Genomic DNA, 17,568 nt, shown 5'->3' on the forward strand with positions numbered 1-17,568 from the left:
GTCACTTTCAATCCCTTATTTGCATAACTATCTACAGTATCCCCCTGCTGGCCCAGGGTGAGAACTTCAGTACATAACACCACTGCCCCAGAGCATTCTGGGACATTAAGCCATTGATTCTTCTGCCCGACATATGATGCCTGGGCTAGGTTTATTGGTGTGTAGCCTGAAGAACCAGATCCACATAAGAACATGAGAATTGTCCTTCTGGATCAGGCCAGTGACCCATCATCCTGCACTCACAGCAGCCACCCAGATGCCTCTCGGAAACCCACAAGTGGGACTCAAACACAAGAGCTCTTTTCCCCTCCTGTGACTTCCAGCAGAATATATTTGGAAGCATCACGGCCTCTGTGGAGGCAAAGCATAGCTGTCGCGGCTGGTAGCCATTGCTAGCCAGGGCTTATATGCTGAGGCCCAGCGCCGAGGGTCTTCTGCCGGTTCCCTCCCTGCAAGAAGTGAGGTTACAGGGAACCAGGCAGAGGGCCTTCTTGGTAGTGGCGCCCTCCCTGTGGAACGCCCTTCCGTCAGATGTCAAGGAGATAAACAATTATATGACTTTCCGTAGATATCTGAAGACAGCCCTGGGCTGGGAAGTTTTTAATGTCTGGTGTTTCGCTATGTTTTTCTTTAATACAGTGGTACCTCGGGTTAAGAACTTAATTCGTTCCGGAGGTCCGTTCTTAACCTGAAACTCTTCTTAACCTGAAGCACCACTTTAGCTAATGGGGGCTTGCGCTGCCGCTGCACAATTTCTGTTCTCATCCTGAAGCAAAGTTCTTAACCCAAGGTACTATTTCTGGGTTAGCGGAGTCTGTAACCTGAAGCGTGTGTAACCCAAGGTACCACTGTACTTTGTTGGACGCTGCCCGGAGTGGCTGGGGCAAACTAGTCAGATGGGCAGGATATATTATTATTATTATTATTATTATTATTATTATTATTATTATTATTATTATAGCCGTCCCGAGAAATAGCACACTCGGCCATTCCATTTAGGTCAGATTCCACAGGCTGTAGCCTGGGAAAAACCAGAAGAGAGGAAACGGGCTTTGGATGGTGGTTGCGGGGGGAGGCAGGCAGGCAGAATGGACGCATCATCTCCAGGGAACAGGACTCCAAGTGCGGGGGCGGAGGGGAAAAAGACTTCTTGGGAAAACAGATGTTGGCAAGGATGCTGGGAGCTCTGACAGTCCACAGAGGGGGTGGGTGGAAGCTCAGCTGATGCTGGTTTGCGACTCGCCCAACAGCCCCTTCTCCCTCTCTGGTTCACATTAAGGAGGAACACAGTAAAAATAACTTTCAGGCACAAGGCGCACCAAGAGAGCGTCCTGTCGGGTAAGAGGACCCCCAAAGAGGATGTTCTCATGGGCAAAGACCTTTGGGGGTTGGGGGCAGGTGTGGGACATGGGGAGGGGGCTTCCAGATGGTGTGCAAGTTTGAGAGGGGAGGCTCTCTCCCCCTCCGTGTCTTCCTTTTTTCACCTCTCTCACTCTTTGGAATTATAAAATCGGAGAGTCGGAAGGTCCATCTGGTCCAAGCCCCTGAAATGCAGGAAACAGTAAGAATTCAGGAAGAGTAAGAGCCGTTCAGCAGTGGAACAGTCTCCCTCGGGAGGTGGTGGACTGTCCTTCCTTGGAGGTCTTTAAGCAGAGGTTGGGTGGCCATCTGTCACGGATGCTTTAGCTGAGATTCCTGCATTGCAGGGGGTTGGACTTCGAAGACCTTTGGTGTCACTTCCAAGTCTATGGTTAATAATAATAATTTATTATTTATACCCCGCCCATCTGGCTGAGTTTCCCCAGCCACTCTGGGCAGAGTGTTAAAAACAATACGGCATTAAATATCAAAAACTTCCCTAAACAGGGCTGCCTTCAGATGTCTTTTAAAGATAGGATAGCTGCTTATTTCCTTCACATCTGAAGGGAGGGCGTTCCACAGGGCGGGAGCCACTACCGAGAAGGCCCTCTGCCTGGTTCCCTGTAACCTCACTTCTCGCAATGAGGGAACCGCCAGAAGGCCCTCGCCGCTGGATCTCAGTGTCCGGGCTGAACGATGGGGGTGGAGGCGCTCCTTCAGGTATACAGGACCGTGAGAATCACAGGTTCTGTGGTTCTCTCAAGTTGTACACATGTGGCACGGCCTGGCCTGCACAACTTGCCACAAGCTGAGGGAGAAAGAGTTAAGAAGGTAAGAACATCAGGAGATGTGGGCCAACAGCCCACCTGGTCCAGCACCCACTCCTCACAACGGCCATCCCAGCGCCTGTGAGAAACCCACAGGCAAGACCCGAGCACACAAGCACCCTCTCCTCCTGTGGTCCTTTTTGGCCATTGATCCTCGTGTCTTCTCTGTTGCCCACTGAGAAACTCACACTCTTTCTCTTCTCTCAGGAGTTTGCCTGCAGAACACAGAGAGCGAAGGATACCCCTCCCCGGTTGTCATCCTGCCCTTTATGAAACACGGAGACCTGCACAGCTTCCTGTTGTACTCCCGGCTTGGCGAGAGCCCGGTGGTACGTAGCATCACCCTGTGAGATATCCATTGCAGGGAATCCATACCGCACAGGTGTCCCCCCAAAAATGGGACATCCTGGTTTTTTTTCTCGTGAGAGAACGGCGGCCATTTTGGACGCCGTGATGATCTTGCAGGATTTTGCACCTCAATCCCCCCCCTCAGAAAAGTGCTTTTTCAGGGTTGCAGTGTTGCGCGGCACCCCAAAACATGTGTTATTGGGTGCCGTTCCTGAAAAAAGCACTGGAGGGGAAGAAGAAGAAGAGTTTGGATTTGATATCCCGCCTTTCACTCCCTTTAAGGAGTCTCAAAGCGGCTAACATTCTCCTTTCCCTTCCACCCCCACAACAAACACACTGTGAGGTGAGTGGGGCTGAGAGCCTTCAGAGAAGTGTGACTGGCCCAAGGTCACCTAGCAGCTGCATGTGGAGGAGCAGAGACGCAAACCCGGTTCCCCAGATTATGAGAGTACCGCTTTTAACCACTACACCACACTGGCTCTCTGGATTGCGATGCAAACTCACACAAGATCATGGCATCCAAGCAGTGGCGTAGCGTGGGTTGTCAGCACCCGGGGCAAGGCAAGTAATTTGCGCCCCCTAACCCGTGGATTTGCGCCCCCTAACCCGTGGATTTGTGCCCCCTAACCTGTGGATTTGCCCTAACCCCAGATGCTGCGCCCGGTGCGGCCGGCCCCCCCTGCACCCCCCACGCTACGCCACTGCATCCAAGATGTCTGCCGTTCTCTCGCAAGAAAAAAAGGGAAGATAGCATCCTGGAAGATTGTGTCCCAGATTTTGCCATTGAGTTGTTGGAGAGTATGGGAATCAAATGTCAGGCCTCTTGGCCTGAAATCGGGAGGGCTGGTTTCCTTTTATTTGAACTAGGGTTTTTAACTGGGGAATTTTAATCCTTGTTTTATTTTCAGTATGCATATAAAGTGCTTTTTATACATTTTATTGCTAGGCTTGTTTTGGTTTTCTGTTTCAATACGAGCCTCTCCAAGAGCTTTGCTATGGAGCAATATGGCGGTTTAATGAACGAATGAATGAACTGTAATACAGAGAATGACCACTAGAGGGGGACAAAGGGAAGGTGCAGAGGGAGCCCGCTGGATCCTGGGACCTCCAAACAGGAGTCCAGTGCGCCTCTCCTCTTGCAGGGGAAAGAGAGCTAAACTTTGAGGTGCCTGCAGTGCACCCACTGCGTGTGTCTGATCGTTGTGCTTTCCTCATCTTCCAGTACCTGCCCACACAGACGCTGGTCAAATTCATGACGGACATTGCTAGCGGGATGGAGTATCTCAGTAGCAAGAACTTCATACACCGCGATCTCGCCGCCCGCAATTGCATGTGAGTTTGTGTGACGCAAGAGATGACGGAAGAGGGGATTTCAAGGATGCACAGATTAGTGGCTTTTGACAATCTCTTTTTTAAAAAATATATATTTTTATTGATTTTAACATATAAGTTATAAAATGTACCACAAAACTTATCACTTATACAATCTTTTTAGACTTCCATCAGCACCTCTGATGATCCACCGTTTTAACCACTTCTTATGCATTTCTTAACTTTATATTGCCTTTACATCTCTTAACAAATCATCCTTCCCCTTCTCCATTTTTGCAATACTTCCAATAATACTCCTCACAAAACTTCTTGCAAACCTACAAACGTCGTCTGATCTTCACAAATACTTTTCAAATAGTCCGTAAATTTACTCCAGTCTTCCGTGAATTTCTGGTCCCGCCGGTTTCGAATCCTTCCTGTTAGTTTATCTAGTTCTGCATAGTCCATTAACTTCATTCTCCATTCTTCAATCGTCGGTAATTCTTCTTGCTTCCATTTTTGGGCCAGTAATATTCTTGCTGCTGTTACTGCATATAAGAAGAGCTTACATTCCTTTCTATTTATATCACTCCCCACAATGCCCAGTAAAAATGCTTCTGGTTTCTTTATGAATGTATATTTCAACATTTTTTTCATCTCATTATATATCATCTCCCAGAAGCATTTCACCTTTTTACATTCCCACCACATGTGATAGGCCGGCCGGCCGCTGCCGCCCTCAAGAAAGCTGGCGCCCGAGGTAACCGCCGAGCGGCGCAGCGGCTGCTTCGGATGACGCGAAAGAGGCGCGCCGCTCGATGAAGCGAGCGAAGGGGCACAGCTCGGCTCGGGAGAACTTCTGGAGCGACTTATGATCCTCCTCTTAGACACTTGGAAGCTGAAGTCCTTTCAAATATGTCAAGACAGGCTGCATACCTTGTTGGGATGCTTTAGGAAGTGACTCTCAAGGCAGATGGTGTGAAACTGCTTTTCTGGACGGGGTTTCTGTAAATACTTGTCACTTGACTGGAGACCGGACTGCTGCCATGGATCAAAACAACAGTTTACCACCCTATGCCCAGGGTTTAGCATCCCCTCAGGGTGCGATGACTCCTGGTATCCCTATATTTAGTCCTATGATGCCCTATGGCACGGGGCTCACACCCCAACCTGTTCAGAGCACCAACAGTTTATCTATTCTGGAAGAGCAACAGAGGCAACAGCAGCAAGCAGCAGCACAGCAGTCCACATCACAATCCACACAGGGTGCATCCGGTCAAACGCCGCAGCTCTTCCACTCACAGACACTTACTACAGCCCCTTTACCAGGAACCACACCTCTCTACCCCTCTCCGATGACCCCCATGACCCCAATAACTCCCGCAACACCTGCCTCTGAAAGCTCTGGGATTGTACCACAGCTACAGAATATTGTGTCTACAGTGAATCTTGGTTGCAAACTGGACCTCAAAACCATTGCCCTTCGTGCTCGAAATGCTGAATACAACCCTAAGCGTTTTGCTGCTGTAATCATGAGAATAAGAGAGCCACGTACCACCGCCCTCATATTCAGTTCTGGGAAAATGGTGTGTACAGGGGCGAAGAGTGAGGAGCAGTCCAGGTTAGCTGCCAGGAAGTATGCCAGAGTTGTGCAGAAATTAGGCTTTCCAGCCAAATTCTTGGATTTTAAGATTCAGAATATGGTGGGCAGCTGTGATGTGAAATTCCCCATCAGGCTCGAAGGATTGGTACTTACGCATCAACAGTTTAGCAGTTATGAGCCAGAATTGTTTCCTGGTTTAATTTACAGAATGATCAAGCCAAGAATTGTGCTGCTTATATTTGTTTCTGGGAAGGTAGTTTTAACAGGTGCAAAAGTCAGAGCTGAAATCTACGAAGCATTTGAAAATATATATCCTATTTTAAAAGGATTCAGAAAGACAACGTAACAGTTCCTCATGCTCATCCAAGACGTTGGGGAACATTTTTAAAGTTACTGATTATGGCACAGCAGTAAAAGGAGACTTACAGACTGCAGCATCAGGCCTTGGAACATTTTCCCAGTTAGTGCCTAATTACCAGATCTCCACGGGGAGGGTGTTTGTGTTACATCTATACTGAGTTACCGTGAGTTGCTTCACTCGGCTCTCCTTGGAGAAACAACTCGACTTATTTATATTTCTAGCTTTTAAACAGTTTTAACATCTATTTTTTAAAAAATCGGAAAGCTTACGCTGGCAAATTGGTTAAACCGTGTTACTCAACATTTAACAATTTTCTTACAGTATTCTTTCAACCATGAATTTTATAATCAGAAACTTTGATTCTACATTTTTAGACCACCTTTCACATTCCCTGATTTCAGTATTCAGCAGGACAGAAAGTTGCTAATGAAAACTGATGGTTGTATATATATATTCCTCTATTTGGGAAGCAATTTTTTGAGTTCTAAATGTATAAATACATGCTGCTTTTGAAAATTGGGGAAAGAATTTGAAGAGTAAAAGCCTGTGATTAACCTGATTGGCTTCTGCTGCTGTTTTAATGTGCTAAATGCATGCTTGTAGCTTTCAGTGTATTGAATTGGTTTTTATAAGATTTCTTAACAATCCAGTATTAAAGCAATGTGTTTTGCCTTTGCCACATGTGATAAAATGTTCCCTCTTTTTCTTTACATTTCCAACATTTATTACTGACTTTATACATTTTCGCTAACTTGACAGGTGTTATATACCATCTATACATCATTTTCATCACATCTTCTTTTAGGGCATTGCATGCAGTAAATTTTTAACCTTCTTTCCATAATTTTACCCAATCACTCAGCTGTATATTATATCCAAAATTTTAGAATCATTACTTAATATCTCTAATTCAAACTTTGATCCACGGCTTTTGACAATCTCACATCCGTCTCTCCCATGAACAACCCACACATTCACACGCGGCTTCTGTACCCAACAGGCTGAACGAGAGCATGACGGCTTGTGTGGCCGACTTTGGCCTGTCTAAGAAAATCTACAACGGCGATTACTACCGGCAAGGCCGCATCTCCAAGATGCCTGTCAAGTGGATCGCCATTGAGAGTCTGGCCGACCGTGTTTACACCATCAAGAGCGACGTGGTGAGCAGCCAATGGGGGACACCTTTGATCCCACCCTCCTCCTGAACAGGCCAATGAGAAGACCAGCTTCTGGGTCCTCCTAAATTGGCTTCTGTTCCTGTCTACCAATGGACAGAGCTGGCCTGCCCGTGAGGCAGACTGAGTCACCCCTCATGCTCACCCCTACTGCCAGACAGTGGCGTAGCGTGGGTTGTCAGCACCCGGGGCAAGGCAAGTAATTTGCGTCCCCTAACCCGTGGATTTTAGCACTCGAGTCTCTTCTGCGCCCCCCCCCAGATGTTGCGCCCGGTGCAGCCGGCACCCCCTGCACCCCCCACGCTACGCCACTGCTGCCAGAGAAGTGAGGGGAAGCAGCAGCAGCGGTCTCTGGTGAGATCTCACAATATCTCGCCGGAAGCCACCGCTGCACAACCCTAGCAAGCAAGGCGGGAGGGCGGCCATTTTGCCTCAGGCGGTGAAACAGGACAGGCCGTCCCTGCCAATGGGAGAAGTTGAATTCTGTTCTTGGCCAGCAGCAGGACATCTAATTCCCTCTTTCTGACTCCTTTCCTGCAGTGGTCGTTCGGCGTTACTATGTGGGAGATCGCGACGCGAGGCCAGACGCCGTACCCAGGTGTGGAAAACAGTGAGATCTACGACTACCTGCGTCAGGGCAACCGACTCAAGCAGCCAATCGACTGCCTGGATGGCCTGTAAGCATCACCACTGCTTCTTCAAATTGGCGCCTCCTTCCTCCATCTTCCCATGATGCTGTGCAGGATGGCCGATTAGGTTTTCTGCCTTATGATTAGTAAGCCTGGACTGTAGAGGGGGCTGTATCGTTGCAAAAAATAATTTCATGACGCCCCACCACTGGCTCTCTCAGCCTTAGGAATGTGGCTATGCTAACTCAGCGGGCAAGCAAATTCAGTTTTTTCGCCCTACAACCCTAGCAACTGAAAACGGGTTCTAGGGTTGACCCACTGCCACCCCCCCCCAGCTCAAATTAAGGCCTCCGTTACAAAACTTCAAGGTCCCTGAGCAGCTCTGATATTAATCTTGAACTCATCCACAATCAGGAGCCGCTATGACATAGCAGAGAATTATTATTATTATTATTATTATTATTATTATTATTACTACTACTACTATTACTATTACTACTACTACAACCCCCATCATCCCTAGTTAGCAGGACCAGTGGTCAAGGATGATGGGAGTTGTAGTAGTAATAGTAGTAGTAGTAGTAGTAATAATAATAATAATAATAATAATAATAATAATAATAATAATAATAAATAATTTATTATTTATACCCCACCCATCTGGCTGGGTTTCCCCAGCCACTCTGGGCGGCTTCCAACAAAATACTAAAAATACAATAAAACATTGGACATTTAAAACTTCCCTAAACAGGGCTGCCTTCAGATGTCTTCTAAAAGTCAGATAGTTGTTTATTTCCTTGACATCTGATGGCAGGGCGTTCCACAGGGCAGAGGCCACCACCGAGAAGGCCTTCTCCCTGGTTCCCTGTAACTCGCAGTGAGTTAGAAACAGCTGGAGAAGCCTAAGTTTGGGCTACAGTGTTGTTCTAGGATTTCAAAGACCAGGATTTGAATCCCTGCTGAGTCAATTATCATCATCATCATCATCATTATTAAATTTGTAAATAGCCATTCACCCGTAGATCTCAGGACGGTTCCCAACAGGAAAATACAATATAAAAAACCACCAAATGCGTAATAAAAACAAAAACAAACCCATAACCCTCCTTCCCATGTCATGGTTCGGAATGGGTGACCTTGCTTCAGTCACTGTGTTTCAACCTCACGTACCTCACAGGGATAAATTAAGGAGGGGAAGTAAAAAAGGTGGGATGTAAACAAGAGAGAGAACGGGTTCTCCTTCCCCTTCTGAAGCACGGCAAAATCCCCAGCAGATTAAGTACCCACTTATAAGTAACTGCATCCCAGGTTCCCTTGAAATAACACCTCTTTTGAACCCGCGCAGGTACGAGCTGATGATGAGCTGCTGGGCCCTCAACCCTCGCGACCGCCCCAGCTTTGAGATCCTGCACCAAGAGCTGGAGAAGATCCTCAAGTCCCTCCCTCCGGCCAAGGACCCGGAAGAGATCCTCTACGTCAACATGGACGACGGCGTGGCCCCCGGAGAGGCAGAGCTGGGTGCCGTCGGGGGTCTGGGACCCGAGGAAGCGCCGGCCAAGGAGAACCAGTCGCTCAAGCCCACGGTGACGGCGGCCGAAGTCCACCAGCCCCAGGGCATGGGCCGCTATGTCATGTGCCCCACCCCTCACGAGAGCAGCCGGCTACTGACGGACGCCCCCAGCTGCGCCGCCACCGAGGAAGGGGCCTGAACGGGACGAGGCGACTTATTCGTTGTGGCCGGGGGGGGAGGGGGGAGGTTGCAAGCGGCCCAACTGGTGCAGTCCCTGCAAGCTTTGGAAGACGACCCACCCGTCTCTGAGGAGAGGGGATTCATGGAGGACTCCACAAGCTGAGGCGCACCCGCCTCCTCTCCCAAAATGAGCCACTGCCCTGCTTTTGCCACAAGGGTCTTCCCTCCCCATCAACCCCCTCCAGGGGGGAGTTTGGACTGACCCATCTCTGAGTATGTCTCACGGCTGTACATGCATTGACAGTCATGCTCCACACCCCCAGCCTGAGGCCAGATATGTACTCTAGACTATGATGTTGGCAGAAGGGGGGAGTCCATCTCAGGTTACAGGGGCCAGGGGAGGAGGGGGGACACAGTGGGGAACCCGACAGGACCGGCAGCTGCGCCCTTTTCCCCTCCTCACGTTGGAGGTACCTTAGCAATTTGACCTCCTGCCCCCCGTTCGCAACTCCGTGGTCCAAATTTATCTCGCTAACACCGAGGTCTCGCCCACGCTCCTGCAGGCCTAGAAGGCACAAATCTGAGCGGTTTTAACTTGCTTTCCCCCCGGGAAACCTGCTCTTCGGCCAAATCGGAGTGAATGTCAGTGCGGAGAAAACCTAGTCGACATTCCCTCCGATTTGGCGGGGCAGGTGGGGATGAGCCATTGCCAATGGTACTAAGGTTATTCTGTGTGTGTGTGTGCGCGCTTGTGTGGCCCAGCTCCTGCCTTTTTCGTGTTGGGCCTGGCACACAGCTGCTGAGCCGGCAGAGCATAGATTTGCTATGAAGGAGAGAAAAGCCCGGCTGCTCAGTTTGTGTGCTGTTAAAGGGGAGCAGGGCGCATTAACCAAAACGGGGGGGAGGGGGAGGTGTCGGTCCTAATTGCAGCCATCTGAAAGCGGTACGTACTTAGTCCTCCCCCCCTCCTTATTTTACTACCAGCTGTTTCACTGCCATGTCTCCGAGGTTGCATTTAGGCCGGTGGAGATGAATTAAACAGAGGTTCCGGAGGGCTCCCTTCTGAAGGAGCTGCAACAAGGGAAATGTACTCAGTTTGTGCACAGATGCACACTTCTTTTAAAAAAAAGTCGCTATTGCTTCTTGGGAGCCAGCCCTAGTTTTTAAATCTGATCCCGGAGGTTAATTTTGGTGCAGGTTTCACCCCGACAGACCAATTCACCCTGTCCACACAGCACCAAATTCTCCTCAACAGGTTATCGGGGGACGTCTGATCAGCCATAGCTGAGTCGCGCAGCCCAATCCTCTGGGAACCCGTTTGCCCTGGGGGCAAAGATCCCACAGGGCACTGAAGCCATACCCAGAGTGGGCGTCTCAGAGCGGGGGTCCGAAGGTATATTTTTATAGCACATTTGAGATGGGCGAAGGGAACAAATTGGCCTTCAAGTCTTCACATCCAGCTAGGCCAGAGCTTCCCTGGCAGTAGTGAGTAGGAGCCAGTGTGGTGTAGTGGTTAAGAGTGGTAGACTCATAATCTGGTGAACTGGGTTCTCGTCTCCGCTCCTCCACATGCAGCTGCTGGGTGACCTTGGGCCAGTCACACTTCTCTGAAGTCTCTCAGCCCCACTCACCTCACAGAGTGTTTGTTGTGGGGGAGGAAAAGAAAGGAGAATGTTAGCCGCTTTGAGACTCCTTCGGGTAGTGATAAAGCGGGATATCAAATCCAAACTCTTCTTTATCTAACTTTGCTAGAAATGTGAAGGTTGCCATCTTCTCCCCATCCCTCAAAGACTCTTTGCCTTTCACCAATGCAGGCAGAAACTCAACAGGTATACCCTTTCCCCCATTCCCACATCTCTCTGCTGGGGAAAACCCTACCTGCTGGATGCCTGCCAATCGTGCAGATGTTACAAACCCTGTCTGATCACAACCAACCATTTCTGCCACTTGGAGCAAACATCTGGACAAGAATTTCCCGAGTTATTCAGACGTCTAAAGCAGCAACATCAGCAGGCTATGATCACCAATGGCCTCTGGATATGAAATAGACAATATTAGTGGGTGCGATCGGAGTAGGATTCCTTGTCTCCAACCTTCTGTCATTTCACTGGGGCTTGTATGAGAATCCTGTGGGGGAAAACCCAGGGAAATGAGTGGAGATTGTCCAAACAGAATTAGCTACTCGTATGCTCCTTTGTGCTAGTGCCTCTTTGCACCAGTGCACATGCCCACAATTGCCAGTAATCGCTTTCCCCCCGAAACATCACAGCTCCACTGAAGGAGAAGACAACTCCATATTTCAGAGGGCAAGTCCCAGCTCTCCATCAGTTCAATGACACTCCATAAATCAGACCTGCCAGCTGCCGAGTGCCTTGATTAATGATATTTTCATCTGGGAACACAGTCTCTGAAGCTCCCACCAGTCACATGCAATTTAGAGGGAATTCACGAATTCTGTTTTGGACATAATGGTAGCTTTCTCTATCTAACATGGATGGGGTGCAACTGCTCACAACAGTAATCACACCATAATGGTTCATTTTTTTTCTGGCTACCTCCCAGCAATGAAAGCCAGACTAGGGAGGTGGTATTCTGAATGCATGTTTTGGCAATTTCTTATTGCATGTTCACGCTCACTTGGGCTGGAAACATTTCCCAGCTTTTCCTGAGAGCTGAAGATGGGTGACAAAAAGAAAAAGACAAATGTTCATGCTATGCACGCTCATCCGACTTGCACTTTTGCTTAAACAGGTTTTGCAGGCTTTCCTGTTTCAAAACCTGCCGTACCTGTTCGGTCAGAAGAACCGGTGTCACAAAAGAACTGTCCTTTGAACCACTTTCAGCTCTCTTGAAACCTGTTGTCTGGCTCCAGCCTTAAACTGAAGGCCTTTCCGCACAGTGATTTTTATTTTATTTTATTTGCACAATAAATGCACATTTCGTTACTGATTTTGTTCTGCACAGTCCATGCGTCGTCCCCTGCAGTTTGCAACAGCAGCAGCGCTTTGCAGAAAGGCCAGCTTACCCCACAAGCATGTTCACCATGTATTCACACTTAACAATATTCTCCCCAGGATTTAGGTGCAATTTTGTGTGAAATGCACTGGCTTGGTAGTCTTGTGTTATCACAAAAACATCTCCTTGGGGGAGCAGTTTTTTATTCTTCAGTTCTTCCGTTGGATTTCTTTTTCTCTTTTTTTTGAAGCTACCAAGCCTATGCTAAACTGAATAAGCTTGCAAGCAGCTCTTAATCCCTGCCTCTATCTGTAGCCTCAAGGCATAAGGAGGACTAACCAGGAAGTGGTGTCTTACACTGGAATGGCGCCATTTTGTCCGTAGGCCTCATAGCAGTGGGGCCTGTATCTTACAACAGCCTTCCATGAAGGGGGCTAGCTTAGGGAACCAACAGCCCTCCAGATGTTGTGGACTGCAACTCCCGTCACCCCTCACCACTGGCTATGTAGACTGCGGCTGATGGGCGTTGGAGTCCAGCAAGTTCTGGAGGCCGCCATTTTGGCTGCCCCTGGGGTTACGACAGGGTAAAGCAGGTGGGAGAGGGGAGCTGAGCCTTTCCCTTTCCTGCCACTGCCCTTGAGATGGACCACCCTCACCCAGCCATGTTGTCTGGGGCGGCTGATTTCACTTCCGGCTATCGATCCAGGGGGGAGGTTTGGGGTGGGGTAGGGAGGAGCAACTGGCAGAGGAAGGGCCCCACACTCCTCTCAGACCCTCCAAAGGTCCCTGTTTTCCAGGGACGTCCCAGATGTACAGAAGCCGTCCCGGTTTCTGATCTGATCCCGGAATGTCCTGCTTTTCCTTAGGACGTCCCTATTTTCATCGGAGAAATGTTGGAGGCTTTGACCTCTCCTGTCTCCTGCTTTTTTAAAGCTGCATGGCAGACTCTCCTTCTAACGGGGTCCCCTGCCTTTCCATCTGGGGGACACACGGCCACCCTATAGAAACATTTCTCCTCTTTTTGAAGAAACCGCTCATCACCTTCTGACTCAATTCGGTGCCCACCTTTCAGGCGTGGTGAAACCATGTTTTCCGTTCTGCTTGCTGAAACACATTGATAGCCATCTGTCACCTCTTTGGATTGGGACAGAAAATGCTGGGCTTTCTGCAAAAAAAAGAGGCTTTTCTGCAAAAGGCTCTGTAGGGTTTTGATTCCCTCGACCCCCACAATTTTTCTTGGCCACCAAGTGTGACTTATGTTCAGATCAAAGGCTTCAATCACTCCCCGCCTCCTGCACTGAAGTGTATGCAGAACAGTCAGCTATTCCCCCTGCCCTAGAGATTCTTATTAATGAAATGTTTATATATATATATATTAATGTATATAATTTTTTTAAAAAAGAAAATGCTATATATGAAATGTTATTTTTTCCTACGCCCTGTCTTTTCTACAAACACATTTCCTCTCAGGGCAAGGTCTGTTTTAGTAAAAGAGAGAGCGAAAGAGAGAGATTGAGAGAATGCTCTGTGGTATATTTTGCTTATGAATAAAACATTCCTGTAAAAAAAAAAAAGGATAAATTTGCAAGTAGATTTTGTTTCCAAGGAGTGGGTTGGGGGAGATACAGGGGAGGAGGGGGTCAAAACTCAAATGGTGCCGTATATTTGGTGCCCAGTTCAATGCCTGACATCTCCAGTTAAAAGAATTAGTAGCTGCAATAATTTTCTGCAGCTGTTACGCAGATGTTGCACGGGATCAGTACAGCTCTTTTCCTTCCTAGAAGAAACTAAGCAATGCTTATTTTCTCAGGAAACACAGCAAAGTTTATCTTTGGGGGAGATGCAACCTTCCTTTCCTGGGTTCCAGCTAAGACGCTGTAAGGAGTGGATGTACTGCCCAGGTACTTTCAATGCAATGACCTCCAGATGTGCTTGCCCGCCAGATGTGGAGATACTGAAGTAAGACTCCGCTGCCAACCCAGTCAGGTCAGCTTCTGTACCTGGAATGAAGGCATTCTGGATCATGCCCTTTGCTTCAGGCAGCAGAAATTTCTCTGTTTGGGCCTGGACAAAACTTTTAGAGCCAAATACGGTACATTTAAACCGCTATGATACCGCTTTAAATAGTCACGATTTCCCCCAAAGAAACCTGGGAAGTGTAGTTTTTTAAGGGTGCTGAGAGCAGTGTTAGGAACTTAGATATATAAGCTAGGTGCCAAATGGCTCCTTAAACCAGGGCTGCAGTCGCCAAAATGGAATGCCTAGTTGCCATTTTGGGGCCAGGCGGTTCAAAAGTTGTATTTTTCAATGTGACTTTTTGGTTCCTGAAATTCAATCTGATTGTGCAGACAGAATTCTACAGGATGTGTTGCTGAAAACAGTCAAGATCCAAGGATCCCCAGGCAGGCATCTCCAGATGGTGGAGACGTCAGGCACGCACCATCCTGGTGCCTGGGCATCTTCGCTTGGTCGCAAGTGGCTGATAGCCGGGTGCAAAATGCGCCTAGTGCCTGGCGAATTTCGAACTCCCGGCTGAGAGTTGTTAGGAGGCCCCCTATTCCCCTGACAGAACTACAATTCCCAGAGTTCCCTGTGAAGAGGGATTGATTGTTAAACCACTCTGAGCTCTGTGAGGGGAATACGAGTCTCCTAACAACAGGTGGTGCTGTGGTCTAAACCACTGAGCCTCTTGGGCTTGCTGATCAGAAAGGTTGGCGGTTCTAATCCACGTGACGAGGTGAGCTCCTGTTGCTCTGTCCCAGCTCCTGCCAACCTAGCAGTTTGAAAGCATACCAGTACAAGTAGATAAATAGGTACCGCTGCGGTGGGAAGGTAAACGGTGTTTCCGTGCGCTGCTCTGGTTTGGTGTTCCATTGCGCCAGAAGCAGCTTAGTCATGCTGGCCACATGACCCCAAAAACTCTCTGCGGACAAATGCCAGCTCCCTCAGCCTTTAAAGCGAGATGAGCGCTGTTAAGTTGTGGGTGAACATATCAGACAACACAGCGATTTTTCAAACAGCTCTTGTTTATTCACAGGCCAGAACAGAACTGAACTGAAGGGCTCAGCCAGCCTGCTTATATAGAGCTCCACTAGAATGCAACAGTAACCATTTTCTGTAACTATCCAATCACTGAATGTCACTTTCAATCCCTTATTTGCATATGTGGACCTGAGTGAAAACTATCTACAGTCTCCCCCTGCTGGCCCAGGGTGAGAACTTCAGTACATAACAAGCGCCGCAACCCCAGAGTCGTCTGCGACTGGATTTAACTGTCAGGGGTCCTTTACCTTTAGCTTTTTAACAGCTCTCAGCACCCTTAACAAACTGCAGTTCCCAGGAGCCTCTGAGAGAATGCATGGCTGTCAAAGTGGCCCATTAATGCTTCTTTAAATGCATGGTGCAGATGTGGCTCCATTTTGGGTCTGAACCGGTTGCCATGTAAACTGTTCTGCATTGTGGCGCTCAGAAAGCCCTCCCGAAAGCCAATGTTGGAGCGGCGCCAGCGGGGTGTACAAGCTTCGCGCTTTGCCCCCACCTCATTAGGCAGAGGGCGAGCGAACCCCATCAATGGGCACATTCATTGTAACCGTTTCGACTCGAGTGAGTAATGGAGAACAAGGCAGGCCATTGAGAGGGGAAGCTTCACCACAAGCCTCTGCTCCCATCTGGGGCAAAAAGATTAAGCTGTTTTGCAATTGTCCCCACAGCTTGTTGGACAGCGTGTAAACCCCTTCCCCAATAGGAAGCAGACAAATGCCTCTCTGTCTCCCAGAAGTCTTGAAAAGGAGAGCGGGAGATGGGCTGGGAAAGAGGGCATCCAAAATTAAAGGAAAGGGGTGGTGGCGGCGAGTGAGAAAGGTTGTGTGAAAATGCAGACATTCCCATGCAATGTGTGAGCCTGGGTCTTAGGATTATCATTGTTGTAAACAAAAATTGCCCTTTTCCTTTATGGGGTATCCAAGAGCCCATACAGAGTCCTTACATAGGTTCCCTATTGGTAGGAGAGAATAACAGGCCAACCAGAGAATATTGAGAAGCAAAGCAGCTAGTAAGCTCGATCTTTATTGATCTGTTGCAAAGGGGTGCTCCCCTCAACCGCAGGAGAGGAGGAGGAACCCAGAAAAATGGCATGCAAGGCCTTATAAAGACTTTTGAAATTGCCACCCTGTAGATCAAGACCACCCCCAGAAACATCATACATACATCACAGAAGGGGTGTAACCTAAGACCACCCCTCAGATACATCACACCTACATCACAGAAAAGGCGGTCTTAAAACAGAAATTTGAATGTTGTTTTTCTCCTGTCCTGTTTATCTCCTGTCTGGCAGGTTACTTGATTGGATTGCCTGGGTAGCCTGGCCATTCTTTTGTAATGATAAATACTCAGTTCTTGGGCCAGGTCACAGGCTCACACCCTATTCATAGCTTAAATGTGTCCTTAAGACAGGATTTGTGAGGAAAGAGACAATGGGGAGGTTTCCCACTTTGACCTTCCAGAGAAAACATTTGGTCAGTTTAGGAATCAAAATGGTTCCAGGTCGGCCTTTCTGTGCTGATCTATGTACGTGCGGTTATGAACATTACCATATATCTAAGACCATAAAATTCCTATCACATCATATAATTGTAGAGTTGGAAGGGACCATGAGGTCTTCTAGTCCAACCCGCTGCAGCACGGGATTCGAACCCACAACCTTTCATATTCTACAGTGCCAAGGGATCAGGAGAGTCGATGGCTTGATTTGGTTCAAAGCCTTAGGCCAGGCATGTCCAAAGTCCATTTCGGGGGCCTAATCCGACCCACCGGTCAGTTCAGTCCAGCCCCTGTGGCAGTTTACTTCCTGGGGTAAAAAACTCAACAACTTCAATCCTAAAAACAAGCTCAGCAACTTTGGCTGGCCCCCACAGCCCTTCACTTTATCAAATCTGGCCCTCTTTGAAAAAAGTTAGGCAGATCCGCACCGTGCATTCAAATCACACGACTCCCCCCAAAGAATCCTGGGAATTGTAGTCCCCCCCCAGAACTACAATTCCCAGCACCTATAAGAAATTACAGCAGCCAGGATTCGGGTGGGGTGTGTATTAAGCAATGTGCTTTAAACATATAGTGTGGATCTGCCCCAAATCATGGCTACTTTAGGGGCTTGAGGTGTGCGCATTTCATCTGTTTTGCATACACGGATTACAGCTTCCTTGAATTGGTTTGGGAAGGGTGGGTTTCAGGAGTGGGGAAACCAAACAGGTAACACAGGTTGGGTGAAATATATCCTTGCCCATCCCATCTCTGGTGCAAGCAGCAGCACTG

General features: G+C 48.4%; 2 protein-coding genes across 4 annotated transcripts in view; both read left to right on the plus strand.

Annotated features, from left to right (window-relative positions):
- AXL (AXL receptor tyrosine kinase) overlaps positions 1-12,248 on the plus strand; it is a 77,943-nt gene extending 65,695 nt beyond the window's left edge. For all 3 annotated transcript variants that reach the window (XM_077932264.1, XM_028742192.2, XM_077932265.1), the window contains exons 16-20: positions 2,394-2,515; positions 3,757-3,866; positions 6,810-6,969; positions 7,525-7,661; positions 8,959-12,248. In XM_077932264.1, coding sequence (XP_077788390.1) covers positions 2,394-2,515; positions 3,757-3,866; positions 6,810-6,969; positions 7,525-7,661; positions 8,959-9,322 — 893 coding nt within the window. In that variant the 3' untranslated portion in view covers positions 9,323-12,248. The remainder of the gene's footprint in view (positions 1-2,393; positions 2,516-3,756; positions 3,867-6,809; positions 6,970-7,524; positions 7,662-8,958) is intronic.
- Positions 4,570-6,484, plus strand: LOC144328506 (TATA-box-binding protein). The gene has a single exon (XM_077932267.1). It carries the CDS (start codon positions 4,892-4,894, stop codon positions 5,792-5,794), a length of 903 nt encoding a protein of 300 aa, XP_077788393.1. The 5' UTR covers positions 4,570-4,891; the 3' UTR covers positions 5,795-6,484.
- Positions 12,249-17,568: the final 5,320 nt, after the last annotated feature.

Source organism: Podarcis muralis, chromosome 7 (genome assembly GCF_964188315.1).
Source record: "Podarcis muralis chromosome 7, rPodMur119.hap1.1, whole genome shotgun sequence".
NCBI classification, from domain to species: Eukaryota; Metazoa; Chordata; class Lepidosauria; order Squamata; family Lacertidae; genus Podarcis; species Podarcis muralis.

What these genes read in the sequence shown, in the direction of transcription:
- LOC144328506 (XM_077932267.1), top strand. Translation starts at nt 4,892, where the DNA reads ATGGATCAAAACAACAGTTTACCACCCTATGCCCAGGGTTTAGCATCC.